Source organism: Mus caroli, unplaced genomic scaffold (assembly GCF_978045245.1).
Source record: "Mus caroli unplaced genomic scaffold, Mus_caroli_1 scaffold_8, whole genome shotgun sequence".
Taxonomy (NCBI): Eukaryota; Metazoa; Chordata; class Mammalia; order Rodentia; family Muridae; genus Mus; species Mus caroli.
The window spans coordinates 25,723,779-25,743,953 of NW_028227263.1; the positions used below are offsets into that span (position 1 = coordinate 25,723,779).

General features: G+C 44.0%; 1 protein-coding gene across 2 annotated transcripts; it reads left to right on the top strand.

Moving 5' to 3' along the window:
* The first annotated feature begins 589 nt into the window (after positions 1 to 589).
* On the top strand, positions 590 to 19,728 carry Zp2 (zona pellucida glycoprotein 2). Of its 2 annotated transcripts, none has more exons than XM_021168475.2 (18): positions 590 to 639; positions 728 to 816; positions 1,714 to 1,797; positions 2,154 to 2,248; positions 3,867 to 4,016; positions 4,535 to 4,579; positions 6,743 to 6,904; positions 8,187 to 8,283; positions 8,384 to 8,568; positions 9,269 to 9,395; positions 10,501 to 10,682; positions 10,771 to 10,862; positions 10,960 to 11,084; positions 11,224 to 11,413; positions 12,537 to 12,672; positions 12,754 to 12,850; positions 13,160 to 13,237; positions 19,682 to 19,728. In XM_021168475.2, exons 1-18 carry the CDS (start codon positions 590 to 592, stop codon positions 19,726 to 19,728), a joined length of 2,031 nt encoding a protein of 676 aa, XP_021024134.1. The 2 variants fall into 2 exon arrangements, with proteins under 2 accessions (XP_021024134.1, XP_021024133.1); XM_021168474.2 differs by lacking the exon at positions 19,682 to 19,728 and adding an exon at positions 14,029 to 14,186.
* The last annotated feature ends 447 nt before the right edge of the window (positions 19,729 to 20,175 follow it).

A 20,175-nucleotide genomic window follows, 5' to 3' on the forward strand; every position in this document is an offset into this window, starting at 1 on the left:
TCTTTAGTGTCTAGGCTTCTCTTTTATGTGTGGACACAAATCCACATGTCATTGTGTAATTCACTTTTTAGGTCCTTCTTGACCATCATGGGAGTGACTGCTAACTTCCATAACTGCTGGGAAACAAAGCATTTTGGGAACAAGGGTAGGGATTTTATGACCTTGTTTGCTTACATTTATTCTTTTTTTTTTAACCCCTCTCTCCTATGTAGCACCCACAGGAAAGCATTAGTGGTACAAACAGATGCCCTTTCTTAATGAACCCCAGCATCCTTCACTACACTGGAATTGTAAATATCTTGCTTAAAAGATCTGAATTTTCTCCCCAAATCACTAATTTACTCACCTGGAGCCAATTTTGGGGCATTCTGGTTTTACTTCTGCCCCTCAAAAGCTGCTGGCAGAACCTGGAGGCAAGTGTAAGGAAGGGCAGATGGCACTTTCTTCCCAAATCCCTCCCTCTCAGCTGGGCTGGGAGACCCAGGTGCCCCCAATAGTGAAAGGGTGGAGTCACACCCTACCTGCGGCTATAACAGCGCGCACAGCTGCTGCAAGGCCTCACCTTGGCGCTTTGGTGGTACCTTCCAACATGGCGAGGTGGCAGAGGAAAGCATCTGTAAGCCCTCCGTGCGGCAGGAGGTGAGGCATTCTGGGGATGAGGGCAGGGGATGCAGTGGCTTCTTGGCTCAAGTTCACTTTTTCTTAATGTTTTCTCTCTCCTATCCAGCATCTACAGGTTTCTTTCCCTCTTATTCACCCTTGTGACTTCAGTGAACTCCGCAAGCCTTCCTCAGTCCGAGAATCCTGCCTTCCCAGGTATGTCTCTTGGGCAAGAGAACCCTCTGTCCAAAGAGAAAAGTCTGCAGGTGGAATAGCTCTCCACTCTGTTCTCCCTCCTGCCTCCCCTCTGCCTCTCTCCATCATCCCTTCCAACCGGGACTTGCTGTGCATCCCAGTCGGGCCTCAACCCAATGTCTCAATCCATCTGCCTCAACCTCCTTAAAGCTGGCTTTTCAGGTGTGTGCCTCATTGCCTAGCTTCACTCACTCCCTTCTTACATTAGCCATTAAAGAAGTTCTCCTCTGTGGGCCTGCTATGTTAGCTAAACAGAATTCAAAAGAACGTCTGTGCTACTTCCCAAGCCCTCACTGCCTCATGTTTTCCAGAACCTAAAGTAAGTCATGCTCTGACCCTCACATATAGGAGCAATGGTCTTCATCTATGCCTTAAGCTTAAGGCATCAATGTCAGACCCAGCAAGAACTTGTCTTGTGAAACAAAGTGCCAGGGAGACTCTCCTGAGCCATGGGCTACAGACAGGCAGGTCATGGGCAGGATTTAGTCTTGAATTAAAATACTTCCCTGGGATTTATCCAGGATTTTCTTCTTAAAGCTCTAATTTGAAATAACAAGCTTCTGCTCTTGAGACCTACCCTCCCCACAACCGGCAGCTCCATCCCCAGGCAGTCAAGGTTCGTGAGCCTGACTTGTCAACTGGAAGCTGGAATACTCCTTGGATCTCTGGGTGTTGAATGGGAACACCCTTAAAGCTCTGGTATCTTGTCTTGCATTTTAAGCCTTACTCTGTGAGCTCCCTGAGGCTGAGTGTCCTCCCCATCCTTAACAGCCCACAGAAGATAGTGTTTGCACGCTCTCCTGTAGCAAGTATCTCTGGTCACTCAAAAGGCTTCCAAAACCTTTCTCTGTTGTCCAGGCACTCTCATTTGTGATAAAGACGAAGTGAGAATTGAATTTTCAAGCAGATTTGACATGGAAAAATGGAATCCTTCTTTGGTGGGTATGTAATACGTACTATGTAATCTTAATTCCAATTTGTAGAAAGTAAGGACCCCTCTAATGGGTACAGAGTCCAACCCTTGGAGTGACTGGCATTCATCTTCCCTAGTACCATGGGGTCCCCGACTTGCTCAGTGCCAACCTGAGAGGAATACCTGCTTTTCTGGGTAATAGGACTTATTTGGGATCCAGTGGGGAACTTCTGGGTGTTAAGTCACAACACCTGAAGTTTGATCATGTCACTAGGTTGGGTCAAAAGTGATAGACGTGCCTTAGATGTGGATGAGGAATCCTGGCTGGGAACTTTCAGTTGGCTCTGCCACTTGAATGCATTTCTTGGCTATCTGTCTTCTGTAGATACCTTTGGTAATGAAATTTTGAACTGCACTTATGCTCTGGACTTGGAAAAGTTCGTCCTGAAGTTCCCTTATGAGACCTGTACTATAAAAGTGGTAAGCAAGTGTCTTGGGGGAGTGACTTGGAGAGTAGAAACATAATCGCTATGGTGGTGATTTAGACCTTGAAACAGAACAGCAGTCCTCAACCAGATTGGCTTATTCTGTTGTATTACTGACACACCCACAGGACACTTTTGATCATGCCTAGAAACATTCTGGAGGTAGGATGGACTCTACTCCTGTCATCAATGTGGCTACAAGTCAAGGATATTGTCAAATAGCCGAAAATGCCCCTGAAACAGGAGGTCTGAAATATCACTGTTAAAAAAGCCTAGTGCTTGAGCTATTAGCCTTGGGTTTGACTTTAAGCTACTTAACCTTGCTACTTTGCTTATAGGAAAACTGAAAAGATGCTGTCACCACCCCCCCCCCAGGGTATAAAGATTGATTATACTATAGAAATCAAGGTAGGACATGCGACTTAGACAAAGCAAATGCTTGGCCATAGAGCTATTTTAATCTAACCCTTGTGTGAGATGGAAGGCTATTTTTGGTGCTACTGGATAGAGAACCTAGCTTAAGAACAGGTGTTAAAAAGCAAAGAGTTGCTAAGCAATAAGGTTTTCTCTATTACCAAGCAACAGGATTGCCCAATCAGGGTAATCAGGTGTAATAAAATAAAAACCTGACACATGGCAGAAGTTTTCAAGCTTCTATCAAGACTTTCAGTTGATGTGGGTGTGGGGTAAGTCCTGGAAATTCCCTGCTTAACAGGGCTAATCAACTAACCAAGATGCTGGAGCCTATAGTGTGAGCTTTGTGTATATTCATAGACTCTGCTTTCTGAGCGGTCATCTGGGCAACTAAAATCCTCTGTGATGGCCCAGAAAAGTAAATACCTTTTGTGAAAATCTGTACCAATTTAAATTTATCTGTTCTTTAGTCTTTGAAAGTTTCATATACGTGTATATAACACGTTTATCATACCCACCCCCTCACTCAGTTCTTCCAACTTTTCCCAAAACTCCGCAGCCACATATCCCTCCCAACCTGATGCCCTTCTCCTATGAATACAGGCCTTCCCAACTTCAAGAAGCTTGAGTTGCTGTCCTTTGGGTCCAGCATCTTCTAACTGCAACCTCTGAATGGCCAAATCTAGTCTCCTAGCCTTTATGTAATGAACTGTGGAGTAAGAATGGGTCTTAAAGTTAAGATGCCATAAATTCTAGGATAGTTACTATCTAATACTGAACAGAAAATTGTTAGGTAACAATCATCTTGCGGTAGACTCAGTTCCCTGAGGTCAGGGGTAACAAAGTTGGCTCCTCTCAGCTCAAGGGCATCGATTTAGTTGCTGAGTGGGTACATTTGAATAACCTGTGTAGATGTCTGGGACTAGGACCATGATTCCCAGTATAATAGACCATAATAGAAATGTAACAGAAAACCAGACTCTACCCCTAATGTTTGAACTCTCCTCTTAGCCTGTGTGTCTTACAAGTATATCTCAAAAGTTAGCTAGAGTCTCCTGGCAAGGGAATGAAATGCCTTCAGGAACTGGTACTGCTGAACTCCAAATGTGTTGCCACTCTAATGGTCAGATGGGATGGTCTTCGAGAACTGCCTTTCCCACTGAGGAATTGACTGCCTCCTTTGTATTGTTTGTACACAGGTTGGTGGATACCAGGTGAACATCAGAGTGGGGGACACAAACACTGATGTGAGATATAAAGACGACATGCATCATTTCTTCTGTCCAGCTATTCAAGCAGAGATCCATGAGATTTCAGAAATTGTTGTCTGCAGGAGGGATCTAATATCTGTAAGTGATGTGGAATGATTTTTCTCTCATATGGCTATAGCAGGGTTAATAGAATGCTGTGTTGTAGACATAGTTCAATCTTGTTTTTTGTTTTTTGTTTTGCTGTGTGGCCTTGATGCATTTTCCATACTTTGTTTTAAAGGCTAAAATGGAAGAGCAGGGTGGCTCTAAGAACTGAGTACACACCATGTTGAGTGCACTGTGTCTAGCAATAGAAAAGGCTCAAATATCTGCTGTCACACTGATAATCAAAGGACTGACTGATAACACATCCCATATCCTGTCCCCAAACTTGTCTAGCTTTTCCAGTGTCTTTTGATACTGGAAACCCAAAGGTGTAAAACTCAAGGGCAGGATTGGAAGATACATCTGTCCCTGTGCTCTTCTACTGTGTGTCAGCAGCCAGGCTTCTTGAAACTACAGCACTAACTTATGCCAACAAATCTGGGTGAATCCTGCAAAATAGCAAGCGACAGAACTTCAGAGACTTTTCCTAAATCTTTTTATTTTTTTTCCAGTTTTCTTTCCCACAACTTTTCTCTAGGCATGCTGATGAAAATCAGGTAAGAATACAATTTGTTCTGTCGTCTTCCTCTCTCTGTCCCTCCCCCCTCTTCTCTCTCTCTCTCTCTCTCTCTCTCTCTCTCTCTCTCTCTCTCTCTCTCTCTGTCCCTCCCCCTCTTCTCTCTCTCTCTGTCCCTCCCCCTCTTCTCTCTCTCTCTCTGTCCCTCCCCCTCTTCTCTCTCTCTCTCTCTGTCCCTCCCCCTCTTCTCTCTCTCTGTCCCTCCCCCTCTTCTCTCTCTCTCTCTGTCCCTCCCCCTCTTCTCTCTCTCTCTCCCTTCTCTCTCTCTCTCCCTTCTCTCTCTCCCTTCTCTCTCTCTCCCTTCTCTCTCTCTCCCTTCTCTCTCTCTCCCTTCTCTCTCTCTCTCTCCCTTCTCTCTCTCTCTCCTTCTCTCTCTCTCTCTCCCTTCTCTCTCTCTCTCTCCCTTCTCTCTCTCTCTCCCTTCTCTCTCTCTCTCTCCCTTCTCTCTCTCTCTCTCCCTTCTCTCTCTCTCTCCCTTCTCTCTCTCTCTCCCTTCTCTCTCTCTCTCTCCCTTCTCTCTCTCTCTCCCTTCTCTCTCTCTCCCTCCCTTCTCTCTCTCTCTCTCCCTCCCTTCTCTCTCTCTCTCTCCCTCCCTTCTCTCTCTCTCTCTCTCTCTCTCTCTCTCCCTTCTCTCTCTCTCTCTCTCTCTCTCTCTCTCCCTTCTCTCTCTCTCTCTCTCTCCCTTCTCTCTCTCTCTCTCTCTCCCTTCTCTCTCTCTCTCTCTCTCTCTCTCCTTCTCTCTCTCCCTCTCTCTCTCCCTTCTCTCTCTCTCTCTCTCTCTCTCCCTTCTCTCTCTCTCTCTCTCTCCCTTCTCTCTCTCTCTCTCTCCCTTCTCTCTCTCTCTCTCCCTTCTCTCTCTCTCTCTCTCCCTTCTCTCTCTCTCTCTCCCTTCTCTCTCTCTCTCTCCCTTCTCTCTCTCTCTCTCTCCCTTCTCTCTCTCTCCCTTCTCTCTCTCTCTCTCTCTCTCTCTCTCTCTCTCTCTCTCTCTCTCCCTTCTCTCTCTCTCTCCCTTCTCTCTCTCTCTCTCCCTTCTCTCTCTCTCTCTCCCTTCTCTCTCTCTCTCTCCCTCCCTTCTCTCTCTCTCTCTCCCTCCCTTCTCTCTCTCTCTCTCCCTCCCTTCTCTCTCTCTCTCTCCCTCCCTTCTCTCTCTCTCTCTCCCTCCCTTCTCTCTCTCTCTCTCCCTCCCTTCTCTCTCTCTCTCTCTCCCTTCTCTCTCTCCCTTCTCTCTCTCTCCCTTCTCTCTCTCTCTCCCTTCTCTCTCTCTCTCCCTTTTCTCTCTCTCTCTCTCTCCCTTCTCTCTCTCTCTCTCTCTCCCTTCTCTCTCTCTCTCTCTCTCTTCTCTCTCTCCCTTCTCTCTCTCTCTCTCCCTTCTCTCTCTCTCCCTTCTCTCTCTCTCTCTCTCTCTCTCTCTCCCTTCTCTCTCTCTCTCTCTCTTCTCTCTCTCCCTTCTCTCTCCCTTCTCTCTCTCTCTCTCTCTCTCCCTTCTCTCTCTCTCTCTCTCTCTCCCTTCTCTCTCTCTCTCTCCCTTTTCTCTCTCTCTCTCTCTCTCCCTTCTCTCTCTCTCTCTCTCCCTTCTCTCTCTCTCTCTCTCCCTTCTCTCTCTCTCTCTCTCTCCCTTCTCTCTCTCTCTCTCCCTCTCTCTCTCTCTCTCTCTCCCTTTTCTCTCTCTCTCTCTCTCTCTCCCTTCTCTCTCTCTCTCTCTCTCTCTCTCTCCCTTCTCTCTCTCTCATGTGAGTGTTGAGTGTATGCCATTTGTGAGGTGGTATCTACAGAAGACAGAAGGTATCCAATACCTGTAACTGGAGTTAAATGTAGTTCATGGCTAGTGTAAGGTGGGTTCTGAGAACTGAATTTGTTCCTATGGAAGAGAAAGTATTCACTGAGCCATTTCTCTAATCCTAAAAATAAAATTCTTCACTTATGAACCATATTAATACTTAAATTCATGTTAAAGGTTATGATCACTTTAATTTTGTAAAACACTGGCTTCCCATTGTTAAAGAAACTCCAGTATTTTAAACAATGCTCACTTTTTGTTTGGTTTGTGCATGTATACATGCATGGGTGAATGAGTGTTGTAGGCATGCCAAGTGTAGGTCAGAGGACCACTTGCATTTATCTCTGTGTCTTTTGAATTTTGAAGAATGTATCTGAGATGGGATGGATTGTTAAGATTGGCAATGGTACAAGAGCCAACATTCTGCCCTTGAAGGATGCCATAGTACAAGGATTTAATCTTCTGATTGACAGCCAGAAAGTAACTCTCCACGTGCCAGCCAATGCTACTGGAATAGTTCACTATGTGGTAGGTTTGAAACCCCTTTATACCACCATCAAGGAAATGGCCAATATTCTTAAGAGCTCAACCATGTTCTCAAGTAAATACCGCCAACTTAAAGTATATTTATCTGGGTAGATTGGCTTACACTTTTGTAGTTCTAGCACTTGGGAAGCTAAGGCAGGAAGCTTGTGAGTTTGAGGACAGCCTAGATTACATAGTGAGAATCTGTCACAAACAACCTATAAGTTCTAATACCAAGCACATCATTGAATGATAGGAATGTGATGAAGAAGAGACATGGGCCTTGCTATATAAGCTTCCTTCTTTTTACAGACTTACATTCAAATTATAATATAGAGCAAGAGTATTCTTGTGAGTCTTAAGAATTAATGTGTTCTGTTTGGGTGACATTTTTTACTTTGTCTTCCAGACCATTCATGAGACACTACATTGATGTTATCACATTCTACATAAGGTTTAGGCCAGTGGTAGACCATATGACAGTAGTCCCAAAGACTGAAGTAGAACTAAACATTTCATTGCCTGGTTATAATAGCTGTAGTAACATTATAGTGCAATGCCTTTCCCATGTTGGTACTGGTGCTATGTGAACTGGTGCTATGTGAACCCGCAGCACAGAAGCTTCAGATACACACAGTCACATGTTAGGTATGGCAAAGCTAGGTTTTATGGTCCTATGGTCTACAGTAAAAGTCAATAGTTGTTGAGCAGTGGTGGTGCAAGCCTTTAATCCCAGCACTTGGGAGGCAGTGGCGGGTGGATTTCTGAGTTCGAGGCCAGCCTGATCTACAGAGTGAGTTCTAGGACAGCCAGAACTATACAGAAAAACACTGCCTCACCTCCACCCCCCAAAGTCAATTGTTTAATGGTATACCTCTTAGGATATACATCACTGTTAAGCCATCCAGGACTATACTTGGGACAGGTGCTGGAAAGTGCTCATACATTGATTACTTTAATAAAAGACAGTTTGCTTCATCGTGAGCATAATAGGATTCCTGAGCTCTGTAAATATTCTGACCAACATTACAAGATAGCCATGGAATATGGCCAGTTCTTACTGTGGTCTCTTTAGATGTGGTCTCCCTAGAAATGGTCACTATGGGTCATACCCATAGACATCACTAGTTTTAGGCATTATAGAAGACAAGGTCAATATCAGAGCCCTTTGAAAGTGATTGGACAAAATACCTATACTTCATTTGTGCTAAAGTGACACCCAGTGCTTGAGCATATGACTTTTACTAGAGATTCAATCTAATACCTTCAAACTTCTGACCCCCAGCAAGAGAGCAGCTATCTCTATATTGTGCAGCTGGAGCTCTTGTTCTCAACCACTGGGCAGAAGATCATCTTCTCGTCACACGCTATCTGCGCACCAGGTGAGGCCTGAGAGAGCAGAGCTTCAGCACTGGGAATCATTGTTCTTGGGGTTTAACCAAGGCTGATGATGATGGGTATTCTGTTGACTGTTTCCTATAGATCTTTCTGTGGCTTGTAATGCTACACACATGACTCTTACTATACCAGAATTTCCTGGGAAGCTAGAGTCTGTGGACTTTGGACAATGGAGCATCCCTGAGGACCAATGGCATGCCAATGGAATTGACAAAGAAGCAACAAATGGCTTGAGATTGAATTTCAGAAAATCTCTCCTGAAAACTAAAGTATGTTTGTTATCATGCCCTGAATGCCACAAGAGCCTTCTGAAGTAATCTTGTGGGTGATATGATACAACTCATGACTTGCCCATAAAGCCTACTTGCTAGAGTGATGGATTTAAATAACCTTGATCACTTTACATGACTTTTCAAGAACGGGTCTCTCCAATACCATTGATTTAACTTCTGCACGTAGATACTGTCCTAGATTTTTCTCAGTTCATTTGACAAGTACAAGATACCCATGAGACAATTATGAACCTTCCATATCCATATATACATATATATACACATACATACATGCATACATAAATCAGATTAACTTGATCCAAACAAAAGGGTACCCAGTTGTCCTGAGGCTTGATGGATGCAGGGACAGAATGTGAGGTTGTGCTTAGCAATAGTATTTTGTAACCTCTGTGAAGTTCTTTTGAGTCCCTTCTTGGGTTTAGCAAGGGGTTCCACTATTCTTTGATTTGTTAATTAAAGCTTTAGTGACTAATAGTACAAAGAACATGAAGCAACTGGGTACTTTAAGACACGAGTTTAAAGCAATAAGCCTCTGCCTAGAGAAGAATCTGATATGAGGAAGTGGCATCTCTTTTGTTTTGGCTCAGAAGGAAACTAGGTGAATTTGAAGTATGCTCTGCAAGTGTCCAGGGACTCCTGCTTCCTGAGGTAGCTACTTGACATTCTCTCGTTCCAGCCCTCTGAAAAATGTCCATTCTACCAGTTCTACCTCTCTTCACTCAAGCTGACCTTTTACTTCCAAGGGAACATGCTATCCACAGTGATAGATCCTGAGTGCCACTGTGAGTCACCAGTCTCTATAGGTAAGCATGTTTTGTAATCAAAATTATATGGCTTTTTGTTTGTTTTGCTCCTTTTAATGCATGTGGGAAAATATAACGGACATCAAGAATCTGCTTCATGTTCATGAGTCAAGAGATGAATCCTATCAGAGATAGCAGTTTAAGTTCTAGGATGGGGGCTCAAGTGGTGGTATCATTCATTCTCAAACATTCATGAGTGGAGATCACTGTGTGACTGCTGAATTAAGGAAATCTTCTTATACTGGGTTTAGGTATCAGAATCCCCAATCCAGGGACAATGGCTTCAAGTTTCTAGTTAAAACTTTCTAGAGTTCCTGAGACTCCTTTAGACTCTGAAAAGGATTCCTGAGTGAACATTTTCTCTAGCTGGACCTCGCTTCTCTTTACTCCCTCATCTCTAGCAGGTCAGGCCAATCATTGAAAGCTGCCTTCTCCGTTTCTCCTCAATTTGCCTGGGATTAGTAAATCCAGTCCGAGTATGCCTTACCAAAGTGCTCGGAACCCTCAGTTCTAGGTTTCAGGGTTCTGTTGGATTTTTAAAATGGCTTAATAGCTTATCAGTTGGGCTTCCTTAGTTTAAAAATCTGAAGCTGGGCGGTGGTGGCACACACCTTTAATCCCAGCACTTGGGAGGCAGAGGCAGGTGGATTTCTGAGTTTGAGGCCAGCCTGGTCTACAAAGTGAGTTCCAGGACAGCCAGAGCTACACAGAGAAACCCTGTCTCAAAAAAAAAAAAAAAAAAAAAAAAAAAAAAAAGAAAGAAAGAAAAAGAAAAAGAAAAAAATCTGAAATTCAAGACTTGGAAAGGGGACACAGTGAAACCTAGAACTTTATACCCAACCCAGATTTAATCCTTTATCAGGGTTGTCCTCACTGGCTTCACCACCTGTGACCCTTCTTTCCATGTCTTCTGATCTGCATGACGGTGACACTGATTGTGGTAACTTACATACCTCTTGTAACTCAAGCTGGTCCATCAGTGTTTGCCCAAACAAAGACATAAGAGAACTCTAACTTAGTTGCTGGATTCATACTTTAAGGCTGACAGGTAATGTCACAGGGTGAGCTTAATTTTCTCTAAACCTCTGCTGCTGTCCACTTACAGATGAACTGTGTGCACAGGATGGGTTTATGGACTTTGAGGTCTACAGTCACCAAACAAAACCCGCACTGAACCTGGACACCCTCCTGGTGGGAAATTCCTCTTGCCAGCCTATTTTCAAGGTCCAGTCTCTGGGGCTTGCAAGGTTTCACATACCTCTGAATGGATGTGGAACAAGACAGAAAGTGAGTAGCAACTTATGGTAAGAAGGTAAGACTTCTTTTAAAGTAAGTGTTTTGTTGACCGACTTTCTTTAATATTCCAACATTGAAGTTTGAAGGTGATAAAGTCATCTATGAGAATGAAATACATGCTCTCTGGGAAAACCCACCCTCCAACATTATATTCAGAAACAGCGAGTTCAGGTGTGATACAATTTCTATTTGTCTTTAAAATAAAAACTTCAGCTTTAACTACAGGGATTTTTGTTAACATGATTCATATCTACCCACATTTTTCTAGGATGACAGTAAGATGCTATTACATCAGAGACAGTATGCTACTAAATGCCCATATCAAAGGTCATTCTTCTCCAGAGGCCTTTGTAAAGCCAGGCCCACTGGTGTTGGTCCTACAAACATACCCAGGTGAGGTGTCGCAACTTGAGCTAATGGATGAAACCCTTTTGGGGGACTTTCTCCTAAAATGCACTATCTAGTGCTGTCAGCCTAATGGATGTTGCAGCCAGCCTGCACCTCAGTCCTGAAAAGTTTCTGTTAATTGCAGACAAATCCTACCAACGACCTTATAGGAAGGATGAGTACCCTCTAGTGAGGTACCTCCGCCAGCCAATCTACATGGAAGTGACGGTTTTGAACAGGAACGATCCCAACATCAAGCTGGTCTTAGATGACTGCTGGGCAACTTCGTCTGAGGACCCGACCTCTGTGCCCCAGTGGCAGATTGTCCTGGATGGGTATGTACTCCCTACACCACAGGGTTGCTCAGGCCCAACATCAGAACTTACTAGGGATTGAAAATCATCCTCCTGAGACTTAAAGGAGACTTTGATCATGAATTCCCTGAATTAATCCTTGTTTGTAGTCATCAGCGCTTGGTCTAATTTAGGTAGCTCACACTGCTTATCTATCACCCTGAAGTCCTACGGAATGGGCGTCTCTCCAAAGAGCCTGGCTCTATTGCATCTTTATCATGAGAATTCTAGTGTCTGTTTACTGAACGCCTACCATATGCCAGGCTGTCATGTATCCATCCCATTACCTGAGGAACATTAGCTGCCACTCTGAGGGAATCTAAGCCTTACAGGAGTTACTTTGACAGTAAGTGGTAGAATCCAGATGAAAAGTTCTACTTGACTCTAAACAAATATTACAGTGCTTTGGGCTATAGTGTTTGCCCTCTCCGCTCTGCCTAAAATGTATCCTCCAAGGTTTCTTACCTGCAAAGAGCTATATGTTAGCTTTCTTAACTTTGTGGGAATATATCACAAGGCTCCAGCCTGCAGTTCAACTCCTGCCTTGAGCACATCCAGACCCATTCAATCACACAACCCATCCCTTCACCTTTGAAGATTTGCCCAAGCATCCCTTCTCCATGAGGCCAGCGCCGATCGCTTATCCCTCTATGTAAGTCTTCATGCCTTTAGTTCTTTTCATCCTTAATGCTATCATTACCTGCTAGTGTGTAAAACAGAATGACCAAGACTCTACTTCTGTTGCAAACAGTTACTACCTAGGACATAATAGAAACTACTAATAGGGTAATAAGTTGGTATCTTAAGTAACATGAACACACACACAATAGGAGTGTGGTTACAACTTGAATCTGTTGCTGAATCTGTTCACTTGTTAAACAAATGTGCATTTACATTATATAGAAGAATACAAGTGTTCTACATAACTTGGAACTTTGTGATTATTGATGGCTAGGTCCAGTCAGAAGAATGTAAGTAAAACAGTCACTGGTAGATGTGAGACCTCTATGCTGCATCTATGTTTACATGTAGCTCACCATGTGTAAATGGGTACAATGTGCGGGATCCTGTTACTGATGCCCCCATCCTGGTGCCTGTTTCCTAGCTGTGAATATGAAATGGACAACTACCGCACTACTTTCCACCCAGCTGGCTCCTCTGCAGCCCATTCCGGTCACTACCAGAGGTTTGATGTGAAGACTTTTGCCTTTGTGTCAGAGGCACGGGGGCTCTCCAGCCTGGTAGGTGATCAAGAAGTCACATGGGGCAGGTTGACAGTGAGTGCATGGATTCCTCCTGATGCTGTCTTCCTCCTCTTCCAGATCTACTTCCACTGCAGTGCCTTGATCTGTAACCAAGTCTCTCTTGACTCCCCTCTGTGCTCTGTGACTTGCCCTGCATCACTGAGGAGCAAACGAGGTAAAAATTCAATCCTTGGTCTTGTTGCTCAAAGCAAGCCTTGATTTTTCTAGAATTGAGTACATTTTGGGATGGTAATAACTTGTTTCTTGGGATTAGGTGGAGAACATCTCCACCCAGTCATCTTTCACTAGTGTGGCATCCTGAGATGTACAGGTTCTCGTGTAGCCTGATGAACCCATCCTTTGAGAATCTCTCCATGACAGACAAATGGGATCCATGTAACAGGATACTCCATGGAGCATCTGCTAGGGACTCCATGAATGCCTGTGTCGGACATAACCTTGATGATCTTGTCTCCCACCACAGAGGCCAGCAAAGAAGACACAATGACGGTTAGCCTTCCAGGACCTATTCTCTTGCTGTCAGATGTCTCTTCATCTAAAGGTACAGATTTAGAGTCTGGGATACTTCTGAATGCAAGGTTTTAGGTTTTTCTGCCAGAAATACATGTTTAATGATAAAACTAGACAAAAAGTAAAGTAAGTTCCCTTCCCTTGAACCTTTTGTGTGCTCTCCAGAAAATCTTGACACCAGCAGGACTGTGTCCATTACCTACTGATAGACTTACTCTATAGCCTTGCTATAACCATGAAGGATGCATGGGGCTCTTAGCCATGGTCTTGCTAACAACCCATGGTGATCCTTCTCCCAATTCTACTTTGATGCTAGATGTCATAATGGATTCTTAATGCCACACTAGATCTTTTCAGAGAATTGTTGCCTACCATACCAAGAAATTCGGTGTATATTGTTTACAGGTTGTAGGCTGGTAGGTTGACAAGCATGAATATTCCTCTAACTTCTGCCAAACTGAAATCCACAGGAGATTACTCTCAACTCCAGGCCTAGAATGTAAAATTAAGCTATCTTAAATCTCTAGCCAACTGCCTTGTGACATCTCACACCCAGGAATAACTAACTTTGGGACATTGTATTAGTCAAAGCTTAGACTTTTAGGCTCTCTCTAGGTATTGGCCAATCTGGCTTGAGATGGGAAGAGCAAACGGTTATAATAGAAGAGGGGGTGTGGAGCAGGGGAGGATAGAGATGTCAATAGAGTGAAGAAGGTAAGGCTGTATTCTACTACAAACTTCCAAAAACAAGTGATGGAGCTCACTTGTTTTACAGAAGGGCTCAGTCTGAACTTATGACTTGAATACCTGCTTTCTTTGTAGGTGTTGACCCCGGCAGCTCTGAGATTACCAAGGATATTATTGCCAAGGATATTGCTTCTAAAACATTGGGCGCTGTGGCTGCACTAGTGGGCTCAGCTGTCATTCTAGGCTTCATCTGTTACCTGTATAAGAAAAGAACTATAAGGTTCCATCACTGATTGGACTTGCAAATAAAGAGACTGCAGTTAAACTCTTGTCTTACACGTTCATGTGTGTAATTGTATGTGCACTTGGGTAAGGCCAGTATTTAGGCACTATTTTTTCTTTTGTGGAGAGAAAGAAGTGGTTTCATGGGCCTGAAACTTGCCAAGTAGGCCAGACTAGCTTACCAAAGAGCCACAGATATCTGCTTGTCTCTCCCTAGCATCAGTAATATGGTGTGTTCCACTGAGAGTGGCCTTTAAAAACAAAGACCACATGGAGCTCAAACTCGGATTCTCATGCTTGCCAGACAAGCACTTTCTGGCTGAGCCATCTCTCCATCTTTCCAGTCTGTTGCCTTCTGTTTTAAGAGTAGAAAAATATTTAAGAATCACTACCTTCAATCATTTTTTAGATCTGGGACCTGTTCACAATCCCTGGGCAGGCATTTATCAACTTGAACAAGAGAAAGTAAATCTCCTATCTGAGACTCTGTGCCTCCCTTAGTCTTATACCTGACACATGTTATGTATGTTCAATAGGGCTTAGCTGCAGCCCACCTGACAGTACACTTAGGAGTCCTCTGTGTTTGAGTCCCTTACTTGGACACAGGATTGGGATAGAAGGAGTAGAAAACCACTTGTGTCTAACTTTATCACAAAAGTGAAATACCACTTGTGGGGTACTTAAATACAGAGGCTTTGGGGATGATTTGGGATTGTTTTCCACCTTCCTGTTGATGCTCAAGTCCGAGCCTGGATGGTCCCATCATGTAGGGGATGGTGGGAATATGTGCCAGCAACTGATCACATCTGGAGCCAGGAAGAAGACCCAGCTCTTGAGGAGGTCATCCTCCATGGCCTAACAACTTAAATGTCCACAGCACCTCTCGATGCCAAAGCTTGACATGTGTATTTTTGGTGGAAACAATCAAAATATACCATTCTTAATCATTTGACCAAAAATATTCCTTTAAGGAAAGATTGTTCACAGTAAATTATTTCCTAACTCAAGCAACTCCCTGAAATAAGACGTCTGAAACTTTAAAATGATTGAGTTGTATCCCTATGACTCCCATTTGAAAATCTGTCTCTGAGGGCTGTGGGGGAGAAGGAAAGGAATTCTGTGAGGTGGGGTCCTCTGGGGGCTGTGGGGGAGAAGGAAAGGAATTCTGTGAGGTGGGGTCCATCTTCAGTGTGATTACAACACTGCTGGTATCTAGGCTCTACACTGAGCCTGAGTCTAGTCACCATCTCCACTGTGCTCGGCTCCTCACTCATGAGGCTCTCTTCTGGAGGCACCCTAGTTTGCCCCAGGATGCTTGGAAAAAGTTATGCACATGACCAGTCTTGACCTAATGCTAGAGCTCAGTCACCTTTCACATACCTAACAAATTCATCTGTGTCCTTTTACTAGAAAATATGATCCCCCCCCCCTCCAAAAAACATTTTTAATCTCTGTAATTGGGAAGAGGTTCAAATTTCTGCTAAGGGTGGGGAGGTATTTGGATTATATTTCCTATCACATTCCATCATTGAGGGAAGCCTGAGTAAGGGCAGAAGCAGAGGCCAGTGAAGAGCACTACTTGCTCCTCGTGGCTTGCTTAGTCTGCTTTCTAAGTACCCAGCACCACCTGCCCAGAGGTGACACTGCGTGTAGTGGGCTGGGTCCTCCCCCACCAGGCATCAATCAAGAAAATGTTCCCACAGACTAGCCTACAGGCCAACTGATATACTCCCAAGGTTCCCTCTTACCAGATGACTCTACATGTGTCAAGTTGACAAACTAACCAACACAAAAGCCCACTACATATTTGTTCAAGCCAGGAAATAAAATATAATTTAAACTCCTTGACCATCACTTATGCTGTTGAGATTTTCTAAACCTAACCTGAGGTCAAAGCATATCTATTTTGTAGTACATTGTAGGTCTCAAGCTTTGGGTTGAATTCTCTTCCAACATACTCTGTTGGACTTTGCATAGCTGTGACAATGGGGGAAGTGTAAGAGGACAGATTTATTTTGGCTTGAGTTTCCAAAGTTAAAGTTGGTGTTTGGGCAGGATATCATGACAGAAGAGGCATGTGTCAGAGGAAGACCTAGCGTCATTGAGGACAGTGAAGGAACCCATGACCAAGGGTAGCCTTCGGAGGTGTGCTCCTTGCAGGACTGTTCTGCTCAGCAAGGCCTCACATTATAAGCTTTTCACCATGTACAGAAACAATGCTACCAGATGGGCCAAGTGCTCACAGGAGCTAGGAATACCTCAGACCACCACAGCCTTTCTTCTCAAATCATTTTGTTAGAGTTGTGCAGAGTAAAACATCCTGGCATGAGAAAACCTGCACTTACACTGTGTGGAAGGCCTGGTGTGTCCAGAGGCCAGGAGTTAGAAGTTCAAGTCATCAAAGCCATTCTTAGGACCCGAGCTTATAAGGGTATAAGAAATTAAAGATAAAGCAAGAATTGATCTTAGATGCAAACTTTTCTGTGTGATATCTCTACTCTGCTGCATATTTGAATCAGAAATAAAACTTTCATGTGCTGTGCCCTTTAAATGACATTAAAATGAACACTGATTTTAATAGCAAAATGAACACTAATTTCAATAGCAGCTGGCACAGCAAATGCAAAAATAAGCTGGCTCTGGCACCTCATGTCCACATTTTGATCTAAAAGCAAATCAGTATGTACTGGTTTTGGTAAGTTCCATGGAGACATGGAATTCATAGATGCGATAGATGGTTTTCATATGGCTGGATGAGGCAGGTTGGCAATCACTAAGTCCTAAAAAAGAAGACACAGAAGACCTGGGCTCTGAGAAGATATGACACTGATAGCCAAAATCTAAGTGCTGCAGGGTTACAAGCCAAGGAGCCCAGGTAGCCTCTAACAGAGGAACAGGTGAGGAACCGTGGTGGAGCCTCCAGAATCAGCTCTACTGCCCCAGTTTGCACTTCTGAGTTTGACTCCAGAGTAGAACCTACTAAGTTTATGTTGCTGAAGCTGCTAAGGGAAACCAATCCACCCTCTAATGGCTCATGGCCCACAAATTAGAAAAAAAAAAAATCACTGGAAATGCTAACATGAGTTACTCAGACCTTATAATCACTCAGGATGGCACAGTCCCTTAAGCTCTTGGTAGACCCTGGCCTTCAAGTTGGCCCATGTGTGTTGGCATCAAGATCTCGTGGGCTTCTGGACCTCTCTACAGCAAACTCCCTTCTGAAGTGTTTGCCACAGTACTAAAGCAGAACTTGCCTGGAGCAGCTGCTCAGATGAACACTTGTTGCCATGGTAGCCTGGAACAAGTACAAGGAGCAATAGATTCACGTCGGGTTCTCAACTTTTGAAAGTACACATCCTACGGTATGTGGGGGAGGCAGCCTATTCAGAGAGTAAGTGTGTGGGCAAGGAATTGAGCTTAAACCCCCAAAGGCTGCTCTTTCATCCACACTGGGGTTGCGACCTGCCTAACTGGGTAGCGATGGGTTGTGATTGTAAAACAGGTGTCAGAAAAAGGATAAAAGGTTCTTTGGTGGTTCTGACAGTGAAGGGTGCCGGGGCTGGGAATGGGCTTGTGTACTGTACAAAGAGGCCCCCAACTTTCCTTCCCTGACCTGTTCTGTGGCTACTATAGTTTACTTGGGTACACACAATTTCAGAATATGAAGGTTAGGGATATATATATATATATATATATATCCTGATAATTGTGTGGCCTTGAGCAGACAGAACAATCTCTATGCCTGTTTCTACACTGCCAATCCATGTCAATGTCCTAATCTTGTGGCAGGGGAGCAGGGAAGCATTTAATGAGATAATAATGTATTGGTACAAAGCTGCCTGGCCAAGCCTGGAGCATCTAAACACCAGGATACTGACAGTAATAACTCTAAACAAAACCTCAGAGACAATACATTCCTATAGGATGACTAACACCATAGGCCCTTAGATGCATATTTTACAAGTACAGATGCCCTGTCCTTCACCCACTAAATACATCCTGAAGGACTGGGCCTGAGGATGTGTAAGCAACATGGGAGGATAAATGGTGGCCCCAGTGATATCTGTGTGCTAATCCCTGGGACCTGTGAATGGCAAGAAGGACTTTGCTGCGGTGATAAACTTAAGAAGGTTGAGGTGTGGCAAGTACCTGGGTTATTGAAGTAGAACATGAGTAGAACCACACTCACCCCTATAAGAGGAAGTCTGACTGTGGGAAAAGGGAAGTGAGATCAGAGACTGGAGTGGAGCATTTTAAAGATGGAGGAAGAGGATACTGGGTCTTGGTTGGAGAGAGGAACATGAAGTCAGTTTGTCTTTCTGAGTAAAAGATTTACTAAGAGAATTATTAGTAGCAGTACCACTCGGACAGCATGATGGGAAAAGTTCAGGCCCATCAACAAATCAGGGGTCTCTCCTTACTGATTCAGAATGTAGGGAAGGGCCCGCGCATGTATTAAAAGAGTAGCTCTTAGCACCTTCATGTACTCGGGTTTCTCTGAGTGTGGGAGAAAGGCCTTTCAGCTGCAAGGTCACAGCCTTGGGCTCTTCCTCTCCTGGGGTCTGGTTACCTGAGAAGCTTTCCAGGAAGTGAGGATCAGAGTTAAAGTTAGTCCCCACGGGATGATTGTGTTTCCTTTAACAGCAGCTGTGATGGGGGCGGGGCAGGGTCTGCTACAGAGAGGCAGAGCCTGAGTAGCCTCTTAATCCAAAAACCTGATCTTCGCCAGAGACCAGACTTAGACATTTTAAGGCCCTGAAGAAGGAACCTACCTGATATTTAACCCTTAGGACTCTTGGAGAGTCTTCAATTGTAGCACTTAAAGATCCACCCTTTGAGAATAAACAGAAGAAAACCTAAGAAAGGAGCTCTGGGGCAGAAAGTATAGGGTTTAATCAAAACAGATCTGCTTGCCTTTCCCTGCTCGACCCCGCCAGACTTCCCTGCTAAGAGAACCTTGCCTTTCTTCTGGCACAGAATAGCATCCCTCGGGGTGTTTCCTGACTAGCCTAAGATAAAGCTTCCCCCTGCCTGCAGTTTAGAGGTGAATGAAGTCTATAGTTGCATATAACGAGATGTAAGAGGAAAGTAGTGGGGGGGTGTCTCTGTCTTTCCTTCCTATCTTATACAGCATAACACACAATCTCTGTCTTTCCTTCCTATCTTACACAGCACACACACACTGCACCCCCTGCTTTTTCTGTCTGCTTTTGAATGTGATTATGGGACATTGTGATTCCTGGCTGTAGCAGCCCTCTTGTGTCCAAGAGGAAACAAACCTAGGGACACTGGGAATGAGAGGCAGAAACCTAAGGGGCCGAGATCCTTAATGAGTTCCTTGTGTGGCCCGAATCAACCCAAGAAGCACTCATCTCTGGGTTTCCAGTTTAGTGACAGACTACGGGGTCTTGATTTTAAAAAGAAACATGATACTTATTACTTGAAGAGCTCCAGGACCTGCAAAGATGAAATTACTCCTTTCACTTTTCTTGTCTTTTTCTTTCAGATGCTAACGAAATGTGCTTTTCCTGCTACTGTGGTACCTTTTTCTAAAGCCCCCTCCCTACCAAGTAGCTGATGATCCACCATGTGGCCCACCTCTATTCTGGTTTAACTGAGGTTCTCCTGTCCCCTTCTCTCTGTTCTCCTCCCCTCAGGAAGCTGCTGAGATTTATAGCTCGCCCACCTTGCTGTTTGTCTTTAAACTCTAATAAAATTATCCTCTGGATTAAACAAAGAACTTCAGTTTTTACAAGAAAGCCCATGTAACAAATCTTTTAAAACAATACATATAAAACACACAGAAAAATACATATAAAAACATTTAATTATTGTGTTTCTTCTGATTAATAAGCAAATTGTATAGTCAAAAAATAAGAGTAGCTTTCACTTTTGGTGCAGCCCTTTCAAAGCCTTAGAGAACCGGATCTGGCTGTGTTTGTCCTTTGATTCTCACCAATACTTCTGCAGGGAAGAGATTTGATGGGAAATGTAGCTTAC

Excerpts from the sequence above, each read along its gene's own strand:
- Zp2 (XM_021168474.2), top strand. The coding sequence starts at position 590 with ATGGCGAGGTGGCAGAGGAAAGCATCTGTAAGCCCTCCGTGCGGCAGG. Across the intron at positions 640-727 it reads AGCCCTCCGTGCGGCAGGAG|CATCTACAGGTTTCTTTCCC; the intron begins GTGAGGCATTCT and ends TCTCCTATCCAG. Across the intron at positions 10,863-10,959 it reads TTCAGAAACAGCGAGTTCAG|GATGACAGTAAGATGCTATT; the intron begins GTGTGATACAAT and ends ACATTTTTCTAG.